This window comes from Oncorhynchus clarkii, chromosome 7 (assembly GCF_045791955.1).
Source record: "Oncorhynchus clarkii lewisi isolate Uvic-CL-2024 chromosome 7, UVic_Ocla_1.0, whole genome shotgun sequence".
Classification (NCBI taxonomy): domain Eukaryota; kingdom Metazoa; phylum Chordata; class Actinopteri; order Salmoniformes; family Salmonidae; genus Oncorhynchus; species Oncorhynchus clarkii.
In genome coordinates, this window is record NC_092153.1 from 36202517 (window position 1) to 36218488 (window position 15972).

General features: G+C 43.9%; 1 protein-coding gene across 2 annotated transcripts in view; it reads right to left on the reverse strand.

Moving 5' to 3' along the window:
• Positions 1 to 1612: 1612 nt before the first annotated feature.
• The window catches only part of LOC139413244 (kinesin-like protein KIF21B), a 121161-nt gene continuing 106801 nt past the window's right edge, over positions 1613 to 15972 (reverse strand). For both annotated transcript variants that reach the window (XM_071160386.1, XM_071160385.1), the window contains one exon: positions 1613 to 5946. In XM_071160386.1, coding sequence (XP_071016487.1) covers positions 5898 to 5946 — 49 coding nt within the window. In that variant the 3' untranslated portion in view covers positions 1613 to 5897. The remainder of the gene's footprint in view (positions 5947 to 15972) is intronic.

Genomic DNA, 15972 nt, shown 5'->3' on the forward strand with positions numbered 1-15972 from the left:
TACAGTGGTGGCAGTACAGAGAGTTCCCGTGGTTCTCTCTGTTTCTACTTCTCTCTCGCTTTATAGTTCCCTTCTGCTTTCAAATTAACTCCCTTCACTCCACCACAGAGCACTGCCTGCCTCCTCTCAAGGCTAAGGTGTCTCCAGTACTATCTCAGTTCTCCTCTTCCTCTCCATCTTCCATTCCATCAACCCTTCCCCTCCACCCCCCTGTTCTATTACTCTCCCCGTAACCCTCTCTATCCTCCTCTACCCCCTTTCAACTCATCATTTAGTTATACCACCCTTGTATCTCTTTATCTCTCTATCCCCCTTTTTTTAAATTCCGTATTCCATCCCATTATCCATTTTCCATCCCCCTTTCTGCATCATAAAACTACCAGTCTTTATCATCCATCTCCAAACCCCTCAGACCCAGGGGAGGAGGACAGGACAGGAAGTCAGCTGAGAGAGAAAGGCACTGAGAGCTTTCTGACTACTCCAACAAGCTATCTCCTGCTGTCACCTGCTCAAAAAGGGCAACACTTCCAGGGAGAATTGGGATGTATGGCCTACTAGTCAAGGACCAATGCGATGTTCAAGGTAGCTGATCTGTAATTCATCTGCTCTATACATTATATTTCTATGCCTGGCTTCGTAAGAGAAACGTGCGAGTGCAAACAATAGACCTGGGGCTCCATTCAATCCGACGTTCAGCGTTACAGGGTGATTGAAATGTAAAGGAAAAGTTTCCGCGTTAGCGGAGACCGCATTCATGGGAAGCACCTTTTGAATGTATTATTGATGGAAGGGAAGAGAGACAAAGAGGGAGTGTGTGTGGCGCGTCTATTTACGAGCACGCGTGTGTCTGTTTGTGGGGGCATCTGAAACAGCATAAAGTGGTTTCCTCCTACTCTCCAGCTGTAATGGCTGCGACAGACCCTCCAGTGGAGCACCCTCGACAAGCTCTACCCAAACCAGTTAACGGTCACAATCTGCACAGGAAATGAAGATGCTGCCGCCGCCTCCAAGATGCGACTGCAGAGGGATGGGAGAGGAGAAGAGTGATCTCTCTCTCTATATATATTTATATATATATATATATATATATATATATATATATATATATATATATATATATATATATATATATACAGTAATAGTGTTCTCATCCACCCACATCTGTTGTATTTCACCGCAGAGCTGCTTTGTTTCCACAAACTGACAGCTGACTGCATGAATAAACAATTAGTCATTCAACTGAAGTCCAATTGAAGTTTACTTCAAAAAGACAACTTTCAAGACTGAAGATTTGAGTACTTTTGAGACCACCAATAAAATTCTTTGAAGTTTTTTTATTTAATTGAAGGAACATTTTATTGATCCATCATGAAATAATAAATCTACTTACAGTTTTTAAATGTCAAGGTATTTTACATGGTATTTGGTCACATGCACATTGTAAGAAAAAGAAACACAATGTTATCTGTACAAACACTTACAGTAGTCCGTAGGGGGAGGAGCCTGTGAAAAAAAAAGGCACCTGGTATGACACTGGTATGTTTTCACTTTGCCTGTGAAACAGAAATAGAGAGAAACAGAGCTGACAACGGGACGCCATCCCTCCGTGTGCACTTCTGAGCAGCAACTCAAAATACACAAAATACACAAATTACACATACCAGTTCTGGTCAGTGTTTGAATTAGGCCTAGATATCAGAACATATTAGATACATTTCTTACAATGTATCTTTAGTAGACAAGGTGTTTCCCAGAGCCTTCGTGAGCAACGTGGCTCTTAACAATCTTAGCACATCTACAGTACGAGTGATCCAGACCACTAGTAGAGCAGCCAAAGTGCACCGTTAGACGCTTTTGTTGTTTGTTGCCATTCCGCGTCACGTCACTTTATTCACAGACCATTTCTGCTAAAAAAAAAATAGAATCACTGGTGTTTAGAGCCAAAGCAGAGGCAAGCGGCAGAGACGTGGAGCTGATAGGCTGAGTGGTTCATTTTCTAATTAGGTGAACGTTTAATCTCGGGTAGATATACAGACGGTCATATCTGCACACTGGGTAGGAAAGTCAGTCGACTTTTTGTGGGGGCGCCGGATAACCAGGAAGTCAATAACTGTGCCCAAATCTCCCCTCCGATAGACAGCATAATACACCTGTATACAGGTGATCCAGCCAACAGAGAGGTACCGATGGAGACGAGAGAAGAAGCCTAGGAATCTATAGCGAGTGGACATGGCTGTCAGACATGCTTGGTCAGTAGCAGCTCTTCCAACTGGAGAGGAGAGGGGTTCTAATTTGGCTGTGTGGTTAACCCTTTGAGACTACGAGGTGAGCATTTTGATTTCTTCGGCGTCCTGTTCCGGAATTAAAACAGCACCTTTGTGACGTCATCAATTAGAACTTTCGGTAACACATTATTTCGGATAGGCCATCTGTAGATGATCAGTAACTATCTAGTAGCTGTCTAGTAGCCCTAACCCTTAACCTAACCCAAAAATGATCCCTTACCCTTATTCTAAACCTAACCTTAGCAAGCAGTTGCCGGTCAAAATATTATTTCTTGATGGTATGACCACAGATGGACTATCCGCACTATCCAAATACAGTGTGACTGAACATTCGGTTGGAATATTAATTCTGCTCATGGTTCTGAGGCTTCCTCCTCTCCTACCATCACAACCGCTATGTTCACGCAGCTCTGTTCTACAGAAAATGCACAAGCAGGGGCAGCTTTAAAGCGCCTTTAAGGTACCACAGAGCTTCCTCGAACAGCTACTGTGAAACACACTGAGCGAAGGAGTAGAAAGGCTGATCCTGGAACAGTGAACAGAGTAGAGCACCACATAGTTAGCTAGCTAGCTATAGGTGATTGGCACAGCTGTGGGTGTTCAATATCCTTCATGTTAAGCCGGGTCCTCCAAGGGACATGATAGAGGATTTGGAAAATACAATATTAAAAAGGGAGTCGACGACGACAACAACAACAACAACAACAACAAAAAATGCATGATAGTTTGACGTTATTAAAGAAGTCCTAAAAGTCGATGGAGATTTCATAGATATTCCATAGATATTCCTCTATGACAAAGGAACATCGATTGTACCTTAAACACATTCAAATGGCTTGAAAAACAAGGCGTTATGGGCTACATACAGAGACTGTAAAACTGAATCTGTGTATAGTATAAACTCCCTCTACCTTCAACTCAAACCTAAACCTAGGCTCAGAGTAACGTGATTGTGTCATCTTATGTCTTTTGTGTTTCTCTTTATCAAACTATTTACATCATGTTAGCAGCATCCGCATGTCTCGTAAGAGAGACACCATTGATTCAGTCTTCAAAGACAGCTCTACAAAAGACATGATTTGAGATTCTCATTGCAGTAGATTTCATTTGGGATACTTTTCTTTTGCTCTATTGGACTCTAACGGCATCCATTTGATCACAGTGCAGTGCACACGTTTCTAAGTCTTTACCAGATAAAGTGCACTCAATAACAACTAGATATATTCACGGGAGAAGAAATGCCGCGAGTTAAACGTGGCTCAGTCGCTCACTAGGCATCTAAAGATATTTCCGATCCTCAGGGAGGAGTGTGAGAATTTCACAATTTCTTGGGAATGTTCTACGTTGTGACATTGTCAGTGGGAATTGATTAGAATGTCCCCTTCTAAAAGGGTTAGGAGGGAAGATTCTCTGATCACCGGTGCCTGGAGATAGTGGTTAGCCACATGAGTGTGTGTGTGTGTGTGTGTGTGTGTGCGTGCGTGCGTGCGTGTGTGAGCGCGGGAGGGCTAGAGGACAAATATGTTTAACTTAGCAGACAGTAAATCTCAGAGCTGAAGGAAGCCAAGCCCTGCCAGGCAAGATGGATAACCTAAAAGCATGTGTGTGTGTGTGTGTGAAGCCAGGCGTCGCCCCCACACTACCCCAAAGGCACACACACAGCAGGGAAGGGTTCCTTCTTTAAAACTACTGAACGGAAGAAATAAAGATCTGGTAAAGCGTGCGTCCCAAATGGCACCCCATTCCTTATATAGTGCACTACTTTTGAGGAGGGCCCATAGGACTCTGGTCAAATGTAGTGCACTATGCAGGGAATAGGGTGCCAATAGGGACGCAAACGCTCTTCTCCTGTCCTGACCTACTTAATCAGACTTTTGCCCATCATGCAGCATAACTCATCACCACCTGCTAACACAGCAGCCAATTAGCCTGGCTAGCATCACCATCCCTCCCACCACTGTCTCTGTGGCGCAGAACTAGAGCTATATCTGTGTCTGCAGTTACAGTTATCATCAGTTCAGACCTGGGCTCAAATACTATTTGAAATTCCAAATACTTTATCGGTGCTTGATTGAGCTTGCCTGGCATCATGGGCCACGTCTGGCAAATCCAGGCAGGCTAGAAAAAATGCTGACAAATATTTGAAAGATTTCAAATTGTACTCAAACCAGTGGAGGCTGCTGAGGGGAGAACGGCTCATGACGGCTGGATCGGTACGAATGGAATGGCATCAAACCATGTGGCTTGATGTGTTTTATACCATTCCACTTATTCCGCTCCAGCCATTACCACAAGCCCGTCCCCCACAATCACAGTGCCACCAACCTCCTGTGATTCAAACCCAGTTTTGCAGAAGTTACAACAGCTAATAAGCTCAGAATGGAGTCGCACAGCATACCAGACTCACAGGATGAGAGGAGAGGAGCGGTTGAGATGGTGACTTCCAGGGGGGCACTTATTGAAGCGCTTGAGAGCCTCAGTGAGAGAGAGAGAGAGAGAGAGAGAGAGAGAGAGAGAGAGAGAGAGAGAGAGAGAGAGAGAGAGAGAGAGAGAGAGAGAGAGAGAGAGAGCGAGTCCCAACTGGCACCCTAATCCTTGGTCAAAAGTAGTGCACTTCATAGGAAGTAGGGTGCCATGTGGGACGCGGGCCAGTCTCCGGCCACATAGAGACAGGAGAGATAACGATCTGGAACTTTGGCACCTGTGGAGATACCGCTGTCCGGTGGGGTTGGTGTGTCTGTGCGAGTGTGAATAATACTATTATTCCTGCACTCCCACCCTGATAAGACAGCAGTGTGTGTGTGTGTGTGCGTGTGTATGCGTGTGTGTGTGTTCCTCCAGGACTGGTGTTAGTAGTGATGTTATTATTGCTAGGCTCTCTCAGTGCAGACTCAGCAGCCTGCAGCCAAGGTAGAGGCCACAGAAAACCCATCCATGGAGATGAAGAGACAGGGAATACCAAAGGGCTGAAAATGAACTCTCAACAAACTGTCGAGTGGTTTCAACATACATACTGCATGTATACTGAACAACTCGCTCTCTCAGCCCCTTTTGCTATACATGAATTCCAGCTGGTTCATCTCAGCCCGTAGACAATCAAACACAGACAGCCCTGAAGATAGAAACATAGTCTTTAGTTGGCTCAAAAATTGTGTTCTCCAAGGGTCAGTTCACCTCTGGGAGACCTTGTTTTCATTGAATGACTAATAAATAGGAGAGTAGATGAATCAGTCAGTAGCTGTGTCTATGAACGTCCCATGGGCATTCTGATTTTTGTCCTCACACAGCCATTATCTGGCACAATAAAGGTTTTGTCTTGTCCAAATCCCATCACACCTCAATTGCACTTCCAGTTGGATTGGCAGTAGAAACAAGAAAAGGCAAAAACTCTCAAGCTTCCCGTTTCGCCTTTCAGTTGAAGACACACTCCTCATCAGGATCTTTCCGGAGGAGACTGAACTCGTCCCGGTCATGGTTGGTAACCGTGAAGTCCTGCCGCGTCACACCTGATTGGTTGAGGTGGTCGAGGTGAGAGGGTCAGAGGTCAGGGGTGAAGGCCCTCAGTAAAGATGGCCGCAGACAATGATGTCACAATAACGCTCCGACCGAACGTCACCTCTTCTTCCCCACCTTTGCTGACCAGATCTTCACTGTCATATCACTAGAAAGAGAGGATGGAGAGATGAAGCGAGACAGAGAGAAATAGAGTGGGGGTGGGGAGATGAAGGGGGAGAAAGAGAGCGAGAGGACCAGGGGGACACAGAGAATGAGAGCGAGAGAAACATTGAGAGGGAAGGAGAGCAGAAGGAGAAGACCAAGAGAGATAGGGAGAGACCGAGGAATACAAGGGGGGAGGAAAAGAACAAGAGCAAGAGGCGGAGAGAGAGGAGAGAGGGAGAAGAAAAGAGTGACTCAATTGCCAGCATCTTCAAACAGTTCCATTGTGACTCCCACACAGCACCAGAGACAAGACATCAAAACCTACAGTTCACAGAATGACACACACACACACACACACACACACGCTACCCCCTACTCCTTCACCAATTACGGAGCACAAAGGAATCAGCTCCAAAATAGACATCAAACATCGTCCTCCTCTGTGACACACAACCTCCCCTCAAGATAGAGCAAACACCAAAACCCTCATCCCTCTGTCCCTCTTTATGTCTTGCTCTATAATTCTCTGTTTTTCTCTCCCCTCTATCAAACACCACATGTCCCCTGTTATACCCAACAGAGCTCCAATTGAAGTTTGTAAAATACTATAATTGCATTAGGAAGTTAAGAAGAGAATCAACGTATCTTCTCTGCTGTTCTGTTCTCTTTTCCCCGTTAAGAAACTCCCAGCTCAGTTGACAATTTACTCTTAATCTCCTCTCCATTCATGACCTGCCGAGCACTACCTCCTAACTGCTGTCATATAAGCGTGTGTCTGCCGAGCTAACTGCGGTCTTAATACCCAGGATAACACTCCCTCTCCCTCCTCAATCCCTCCTAACATCAGGCTGCTAGCTGGGCTCACTGAAGTGTGTTGCAGAGGCACCGTGTTACTGTAGCATTAGTGGAAAATAGTAGGATGATTGACATGGATGATGTTGGCGAGGAAGGGTGTGTGTGTGTGTGTGTGCATGCGCGCGCTCGTGTGTGTTTGTGTCTGCTTGTGTGTGTGTGTGTGTGTGCACATGTATGTGTGTGTACTGTAGGTAGGACCCAATTAAAATAATTATTATTGTTAGTGTTACGTGCACTCTTACAAATAAAGGTGCAAGTTGGAACCAAATAAGATTCTTGAGAGCGATGCCATAAGGGAACCATTTTAGGGTCTATGAAGAACCATAAATTGGGATGGTTCTTTGAAGAACAATATAAAAATCCAAAACCAGAATGTTTCGTCCTTCCAGGCCAGGAAATGTTAAGTCCTGGTGTAGGGCTATAAGCCTTTTCCCAGGGTATTTACCAGTACCACACATGACTGTGTTTGCTATTGACAGAGACATGGTTGTTGCATTTGTTAATTTTCAGCCCAATGGACTGCACCAAGTGAGATCCTAAGCGGATATGTGATCATAAAATATATATATATATATATATATATATATATATATTTAACACAATACCATACGTAGTTCATCAGGCCTTATTTTGAGGGCCTAGTTTTACCCCAATACAGGGGCCTGAAACTCATATACATCACTTTGACCCAAAACCACACCCATCAATATCAAATTTCCCAGCATGCTCTACTGCAGGCAGATTTTTTGAATTGTTTGTTTCAATTTCTATGTTTGTCCATGTACATTGAGCGATTACTCTACTGCTACACAAATCAGTTGGTACATTTTTTTGCACCTGTTACTGAAATGTTTGTTCCAGTTTAAATGCCGGTCAGGGGGTAAGGAACTAGATTTGGCCGTGGGAAGATTTTTGCCAGAGTGGATGGTCTAGGGGCCGGAAATTCATTTGAGTAATTATTAACACAGAAAAATGACCACCACTAAGCCCAAAAAGAGATTATATTTAAAATATGCCATATAGCATATGCTTTTATCCAAAGCAATTTAGTTGTGCATGCATACATTTTACGAATTGGGTGGTCCTGAGAATCTATCCCACTATCAGGACCATCCACTACCAACTGAGCTACAGAGGACCAACTGTTGGATATTTGAAAATAATAATAAGTTCATACCTTGATGACATTGAGATACGATCACATAATGTCGTTGCCGACCCCTGCCTTAGGTAGTTTCCTCATAATGTGACTTTGCAGGTAAGGTTGCAAAATGTTGGTAACTTTCCTAAAAATTCCCAGGTTCTCCAGAAATCCTGGTTGAAAGTTTCCTAGAAACGGAACCAGGATTTTTGGAAAATCTGTGAATTTTGCAACCCTACTAGCAGGCCTGACATGGCCTGAGGTATGAACTGGGCTACAATTATGCACTTATAAATAAAAAGTTACAAAGGATGACCTTACAAGGGACCATTATAGTGACAAGTGGTTGTACCCCTTTAGGACAAATCAAAACCTATTTTTCTGAAAGTGCAATATAATGGCCTGAAACGCATGGTTTTACAGGCCACATCAGGTGTGCAAGTCACATTATACTGGCTTGCAAAGTGATGTGTAATTCCTATTGGAAGTCAGCCAGAGTTAGGATGTACAACAGTTAGGATATTTATTCACCTGCAACCTGCCTGGGTTTGGAACATTGTAAAGAGACTACCTAAGGCGTTTAAACTGGAACAAACATTTCAGTAAGGGTGCAATTGGATACAATTGTATTTTCTCATCAATCTACACACAATACCCCATAATGCCAAGCAAAATATATAAAAACTGAAATATCACATATACATAAGTCTTCAGACCCTTTACGCAGAAGTTTGTTGAAGTACCTTTGGCAGCGATTACATCCTTGAGTCTTCTTGGGTATGATGCTACCAAGCTTGGCACACCTGTATTTGGGGAGTTTCTCCCATTCTTCTCTGCATAACCTCTCATATCCTGTCAGATTGAATGGGGAGCGTCGCTGCACAGCTATTTTCAGGTCTCTCCAGAGATGTTCAAGGACATTCAGAGAGTTGTCCCAAAGCCGCCACTCCGTTTTCTTGGCTGTGTGCTTAGGGTCGTTGTCCTGTTGGAAGGTGAACCTTCGCCCAAGTTTGAGGTGCTGAGTGCTGTGGAGCAGGTTCGGTCTGGCCACTCTACCATAAATGCCTGATTGGTGGAGTGCTGCAGAAATAGTTGTCCTTCTGGAAGGTTCTCCCAACTCCACAGAAACACTCTAGAGCTCTGTCAGATTGACCATCGGGTTCTTGGTCACATCCCTGACCATAGCCCTTCTCCCCCGATTGCTCAGTTTGGCCAGGCAGCCAGTCAGCTCTAGGGGGAGTCTTAGTGGTTCCAAACCTCTTCCATTTAAGATTGATGGAGGCCACTGTGTTCTTGGGAACCTTCAATGCTGCAGAAATGTTTTGGTACCCTTCCCCAGATCTGTGCCTCGACACAATCCTGTTTCGGAGCTCTACGGACAATTCCTTCTACCTCATGGCTTGGTTTTTGTTGGGGGACGCTATCATATCCAATCAATTGAATTTACCACCGGTGGACTCCAATCAAGTTATAGATACATCTCAAGGATGATCAATGGAAACAAGATGCATCGGAGCTGAATTTCGAGTCGTATAGCAAAAGGTCTGAAAACGTATGAAAATAAGGTATTTCTGTTTTGTATTTTTAATACATCGGTCTTTGCTTTGTCATTCTGGGGTATTGTGAGTAGATTGATGAGGGAAAAAAGCTATTTAATCAATTTTAGAATGAGGCTGTAACATAACAAAATGTGGAAAAAGTCAAGGGATCTGAATCCTTTCCGAATGCACTCTACATATACACATAAATATTCTAACAAACATTTTTTTAAATGTACCTGCAATAGAGCATGCTGGTAAATATGATAATGATGGGCGTGGTTTTGGTTCAATGTGACATATACGAGTCTCAGGCCCCTGTATTAGGTTAAAACTAGGACCACAAAATAAGCCCTTATGAACTATGTATGGTATTGTGTTAATTACTCTTATTGTGCGAGAAGGAATTATATATTCATTGAGCAAAGTGATCACGCTGTTTTTATGTGGTTTCTTCAACGGAAGCAACCGGAATTAAACGGGGATAAAAAACACCTAAATATGTCCAACAGAAATTCACATTTGCAACTGTTGGACTAATGATTACTCCCTAGATCAGCTAGATGCAGGCAAGAGTGTGCCAGGCGGTATTGAATGTGTCACTGTCTGTCACCTTGATCACTCAAAATTCTCTACGTTGTAAACTTTCATTCATAAGCTCGGTTGTAGCAACCTCATGATGGATACAGGGAAAATACAAGTATCATGTAGTAGCCTAAACCTATCGCTGTTAAATTTAACTGGGTGAAAGGAATATGAATGACAGTCATCCAATATACTGTAATAGAAATAAGGCCATGCTCATGAAAAAAAAAAAAATCCTCCCTCATCTTACATGGCACCGACTGCCAATGGGGCAACGGCATTAGCGAGATAAAGAGAGGGAGAGGAAGAGAGAGGGAGAAAATTTTAAAAAGAGCAAGAGGGGGATGGTAGGGGACGCCATGTGTGACTGACGTGTTCTCCGTTTGCTCCCGTGGTATTCTTAAAGTTTATGTGAATTCTGCAGCAGAACCGTATTTATTTTCAAATATTAATTTGGTGATCCCTTTCCGTAAAAACCAAGACTACTTTTCTTCCGAATGTCAGCATGTCGACCAAACATAAGGCCAAGAGCATGACTTTGAGAAAACCCGGCCTACAAGACCCGCTCTCATCACCGCCCTCCCCTGAGTCTGAGGGCCCGGGGACGCACACTTTACCCGGGGGCGCGGCTTGGCCTGGCGGCGCTGAAATGAACATTCTCGAGGCCATCAGGCTACTACGCTCTGAGATAGTTGAAATGAAAACACAGGTGGTTGCTACGATTGAGGCCAGAATACAGGAGGTTTCTGATACTTTAAAAGCAGATTTAACCATCCTGCGGAACGAGACTGTGCCGGCAATTACATTACTCAAAACAACAACTGCGTCACACACTACAACGATTGCAGCACTGGAGGCCTCCGCTACTAATGTCTCCGATTTAACTACATCCCTGGAGACTGAAGTTAAACGCCTAGCTGCGGATTTGAAAAAGGTGAGGGAGTGCTGTGTGAGTTTAGAGGGACTCTCTCGACGCAATAATCTGAGACTTGTATCAGTCCCAGAGTCCGCTGAAATGCATCGCGCCACGGATTTCGTTTCAGGGCTGCTGAAGGATGTTCTTGCCTTAGATGAAAAGCCCCTGATTGATCGAGCCCACCGGTCGCTGCGCCCAAAGCCCCGGGATGGGGAGAGGCCCCGTGACATAATTCTTCGAGTGCACTTTTTTCATGAGAAGATGGAGATCCTCCGACGAGCCCGCAATACCACTCTGAGCTTTCAAGGACAGAGCTTCTCCATCTACCAGGACTACTCCCCCACTGTTTCCAGGCAGCGCGCAGCTTTCGGACAGGCCAAACGAGTACTTCGGGACCATCCAAGTGTGAAGTATGGACTGCGATTCCCGGCCCGTTTATGGATATCTCATGAGGGTAAAGACCACACATTTGAATCTCCGGATGAGGCTATGGCTCACATTCAACATCACATCAAGAAGTCTTGAATATGCTCACAGTGTGGATTGTAAGTACCCCACTTGTGGTACAATTATGTTTAGATATAACAGGCTAGTCTTGTATAGTTGGTGAAACTATTCAGGCTTATTTGATGTGATCTAATGTTTTGATTATCTAGTGTGCGTGCCTTATCTCGCTCACCTATTTAGTTTGTTTACACATTGTCTCAGTGACTCAAAATAGTTTTGGTTATTTGTTTACTGCATCCGTTTGCATTGACCCAGTAAACAGTAAATGTCTCCTGAGGCTACACGGTTTCTGGGGCCTCACTTTCATTTTAAAAGTTTTGAGCGTCATTTATGCCCAGCAAACGTTCAACGTTGCGCACACGTAGTTTTTTGGTATTGGTTGTAAGCTGTCTCAGCTTCAACTAGACTACTATTATAATTACTATTATTTTTGATTGTCTAACTACGATTTCCTTACTTCAAATTAGGGAGGTATTGTCTGGGATGGGGGGGGGGGAGGGGGTGGGGGGGCAGGTTGAATTGTTCAGTTCTAATGTTGTCATTCTGTCTTTTTAGTTTTTTTTTCTGTTTTTTTTTCTGTACTTTTTCCAAACATTTACCACCGTACATTATTACTCTGGGACAAGTTATTCTGGGGGTTTTGGGCGCTCATTGCTTTTCCATTCTATGCTCTGATGACAGGGTTGAATAACGGGAATGCCCAGAGGGGCTGAAATAATACGATCAAGTACATTTCTTGGAATACGAAAGGGGTTAACAACCCGGTGAAGCGTAAGAGGGTGTTGACGCACTTAAAGGGTTTGAATGCAAATATTGCATTTCTACAAGAGACTCACTTGAGGACTGGTGAGCATTTTAGGATGCGTAAGGACTGGGTTGGTCAAGTGTTCCACTCAAACTTTCATAGTAAATCAAGAGGTGCTGCTGTTCTGGTTGATAAAGCTACTCCCTTTGTAGCTTCTGAGGTTATTGCTGATCCTAAGGGACGATACGTCATAGTAACTGGTGAACTGTTTTCTACCCCTCTTGTTTTGGCTAGTGTTTATGCTCCCAATTGGGATGACACAAGTTTCATTTCTTCCTTTCTGTCTGCTATTCCCAATTTAGATTCTCATTTGTTGATTTTAGAGGGGGATTTCAACTGTAAAATGTCCCCAGTTCTGGACAAGTCCTCACAAATAAATACAGGCCCATCTAAATGTGCCCTACTTATTCAATCCTTTCTTCAGAAATATGCTATGTTTGAGGCCTGGCGTTTCCTACATCCTACAGATAGACAGTATTCCTTTTATTCTCATGTTCATAAAACTTACTCCCGGATTGATTACTTATTTTTGGACAAAAAACTTCTGCCTAACCTTCGGCAGTGTACTTACGAGAGTATTGTTATCTCTGACCATTCACCATTAGTGCTTGAACTAGAGTTTCCCCAGCGACCCCCTAGGTGTTATCAATGGCGTCTCAACCCCATTTTACTCTCAGATAAGGAGTTTGTCAATTTCATTTCTTCTGAAATTGCCTTATTCCTAGAAACTAATTCAACACCAGGTATGTCCTGCTCTACCATATGGGAGTCTCTCAAAGCATACCTACGTGGCCAAATTATTTCTTATACAGCCAACCAAAACAGAGTTCGCTCCCAGCGACTTCGGGACCTGAGCGAGTCCATAGCCACATTGGATGAGAAGTATGCTACGGATCCTTCCTCTGATCTGCATAAAGAGCGCCAACTACTCCAATCTGAATTTGATGAGCTTTCTACCAGGCAAGCTGAACAGTTACTCTTGCGAGCTCGATACAAAGTCTATGAACAAGGCGACAAGGCCAGTAAACTCCTTGCACATCAGATCCGTAAATCTGAGGCCTCACGGCTAATCCCACAAATAAGGTGCCACCACAGTTATACATTTAAACAATTTTACTCTGCGCTATACACCTCTGAATCCCCTCAAGACCCTTTGCTGATTGACTCCTTCTTTAATGGCTTGAATATGCCTTCAATTGATACAGACTCCCATGACTGTCTAGAAGAAGAATTTACGCTTGAGGAGATTGTAACAGCAGTGTCCGCAATGAAAAGTGGTAAATCACCGGGTCCGGACGGTTTTCCAACCGAATTTTACAGGACGTTTTCTGGTCTGCTTTGCCCATTCTTGTCCCGACTATTTGCAGAGTGCCTCAATACTTCAAAGCTGCCGCCTAGTCTTTATCAGGCTTCAATTTCATTACTACTAAAGAAAAACAAAGACCCCCTGGAATGTGGATCCTATCGCCCAATCTCGCTTTTAAACTGTGATTACAAAATCCTAGCTAAGCTTTTAGCCATCCGTATGGAAGGCTTGCTGCACCAAGTAATACACTCTGACCAGACTGGCTTTGTGAGAAATAGGCATTTATTTTTCAATATTAGGCGCCTTATGAATATACTGTACTCCCCAGCGTCGGAGGACCCGGAGGTGGTGGTCTCACTTGATGCCGAAAAAGCGTTTGACCGCGTTGAGTGGGATTACCTAACAGCTGCCCTTTATAGATTTGGCTTTGGCCCCAAATTCATTGCGTGGATAAAGATTCTTTATTTTTCCCCCATGGCTTCGGTACGGACTAATAACTTGTCCTCTGACTATTTTCCCTTGCACCGCGGATCCAGACAGGGTTGCCCACTCTCCCCCTTGTTGTTTGCTTTGGCAATCGAGCCTCTCGCCATTGCACTACGCTCTAATGATGCCATTCAAGGCATAATCAGGGCGGGCTGGGAGCAGAAAGTCTCGCTATATGCTGACGACCTCCTTTTGTTTATCTCCAATCCCGATACCTCATTGCCACGTGCCCTATCTGTTCTTAAAAAGTTTGGATCAATCTCAGGGTACAAGCTGAATCTAGGCAAGAGTGAGCTTTTTCCGGTAAACAAGGCTGCTTTAAAGTGCTCTTTCACAAGTTCTCAGTTTAGGATTGTCCGGGATCAATTCACTTACTTGGGAGTAAAAGTGACAAGGAAATATTCAAATTTGTTTCAGGAAAACTTTGTTGCTCTAGCAGACAGATTGAAACAATCTTTTACTTTTTGGAATTCGCTACCCCTTTCTCTTATCGGAAGGGTTAATGTCATTAAAATGAATGTGTTGCCCAAATTTCTATATTTATTTCAATGTTTACCCATTTTTATTCCAAAATCTTTTTTTATTTCACTGGATCAAACATTCATGCATTTTATTTGGGATGGCAAGGTACCACGGATTGGTAGAAAACATTTACAGAAGCCTAGGTCATTGGGGGGTTTAGCTCTACCAAATTTTCAGACATACTACTGGGCTGCAAATTTTAGAGCCGTTCTGTACTGGCTGCAGACTGATCCTACTGGCCCTAGACCACTCTGGGTCCAGATGGAGTCTGAATCGTGTAAACCTGCAGCACTTTCCTCTGTGCTGTGCTCGTCTCTCCCAGTGTCCCTAGGCAAAAGGTGTGCCAACCCAATTGTAAAGCAGTCTCTTAAAATTTGGAATCAGTTCCGTTTAGCCTTTAACCTCCGAGGCTTTTCTCTATCAGGCCCAATCAATCAGAACATTTTATTTCCTCCATCTTTGAATGATGGGGCTTTTGGCATTTGGCACTCACTAGGCCTTTCCTCGCTAGCCCAATTATTCTTTGATGGTACATTTGCCTCTTTTTCTCAGCTGCAGGAAAAGTTCAATCTCCCCCAATCCCACTTTTTCCGCTATCTCCAGACTACAAACTTTGTCAGGGCTAATACACCTGGATTTCCCAATAGGCCTGCGAATACAGCTATAGAGAGCATCTTGGAGCTGAACAAGCTTCCTAGGGGTGCAATTTCAGATGTATATGCAATCATTCATGACTTACAGAACCCTTCTTTGGTGCCTTTAAAGACTCGATGGGAAAAGGATTTGGGGGAGGAACTTGGGGAAGACACCTGGGAATCTGTGCTGCACAGGGTGCACTCGTCCTCTTTTAGCACTAGACACAGCCTCATTCAATTCAAGGTGGTTCACCGTATCCACTGGTCGGGGGCCAAACTTGGAAGAATATTCTCTGATTTTGATCCTACCTGTGTCAGATGTAAGGTGGAACCAGCCACACTGTTGCATATGTTTTGGGGCTGTCATAAACTGTCAGGTTTCTGGGAATTAATATTTAAATGTTTCTCTGATATATATGACACTGTTATAGATCCGTCTCCCCTTACAGCCCTTTTTGGAGTACTGCCCATGGGTACCCCCCTATCAAGAATCCAGTCGGACACTGTTGCTTATACAACTCTTTTAGCTAGACGGCTAATACTACAGAACTGGAAGATGGCAGCTCCCCCATCTTATAAATATTGGGTGAGGGATGTGTTGTGCTCTCTGAAACTAGAAAAAATTAAATTCAATTCACGTGGGAACCCCAAACTGTTTGATGAGGCTTGGGCTCCATTCCGGTCTTACTTTAAACAGTCCATCCTCTGATGGCATTCCAATTAATACTAAA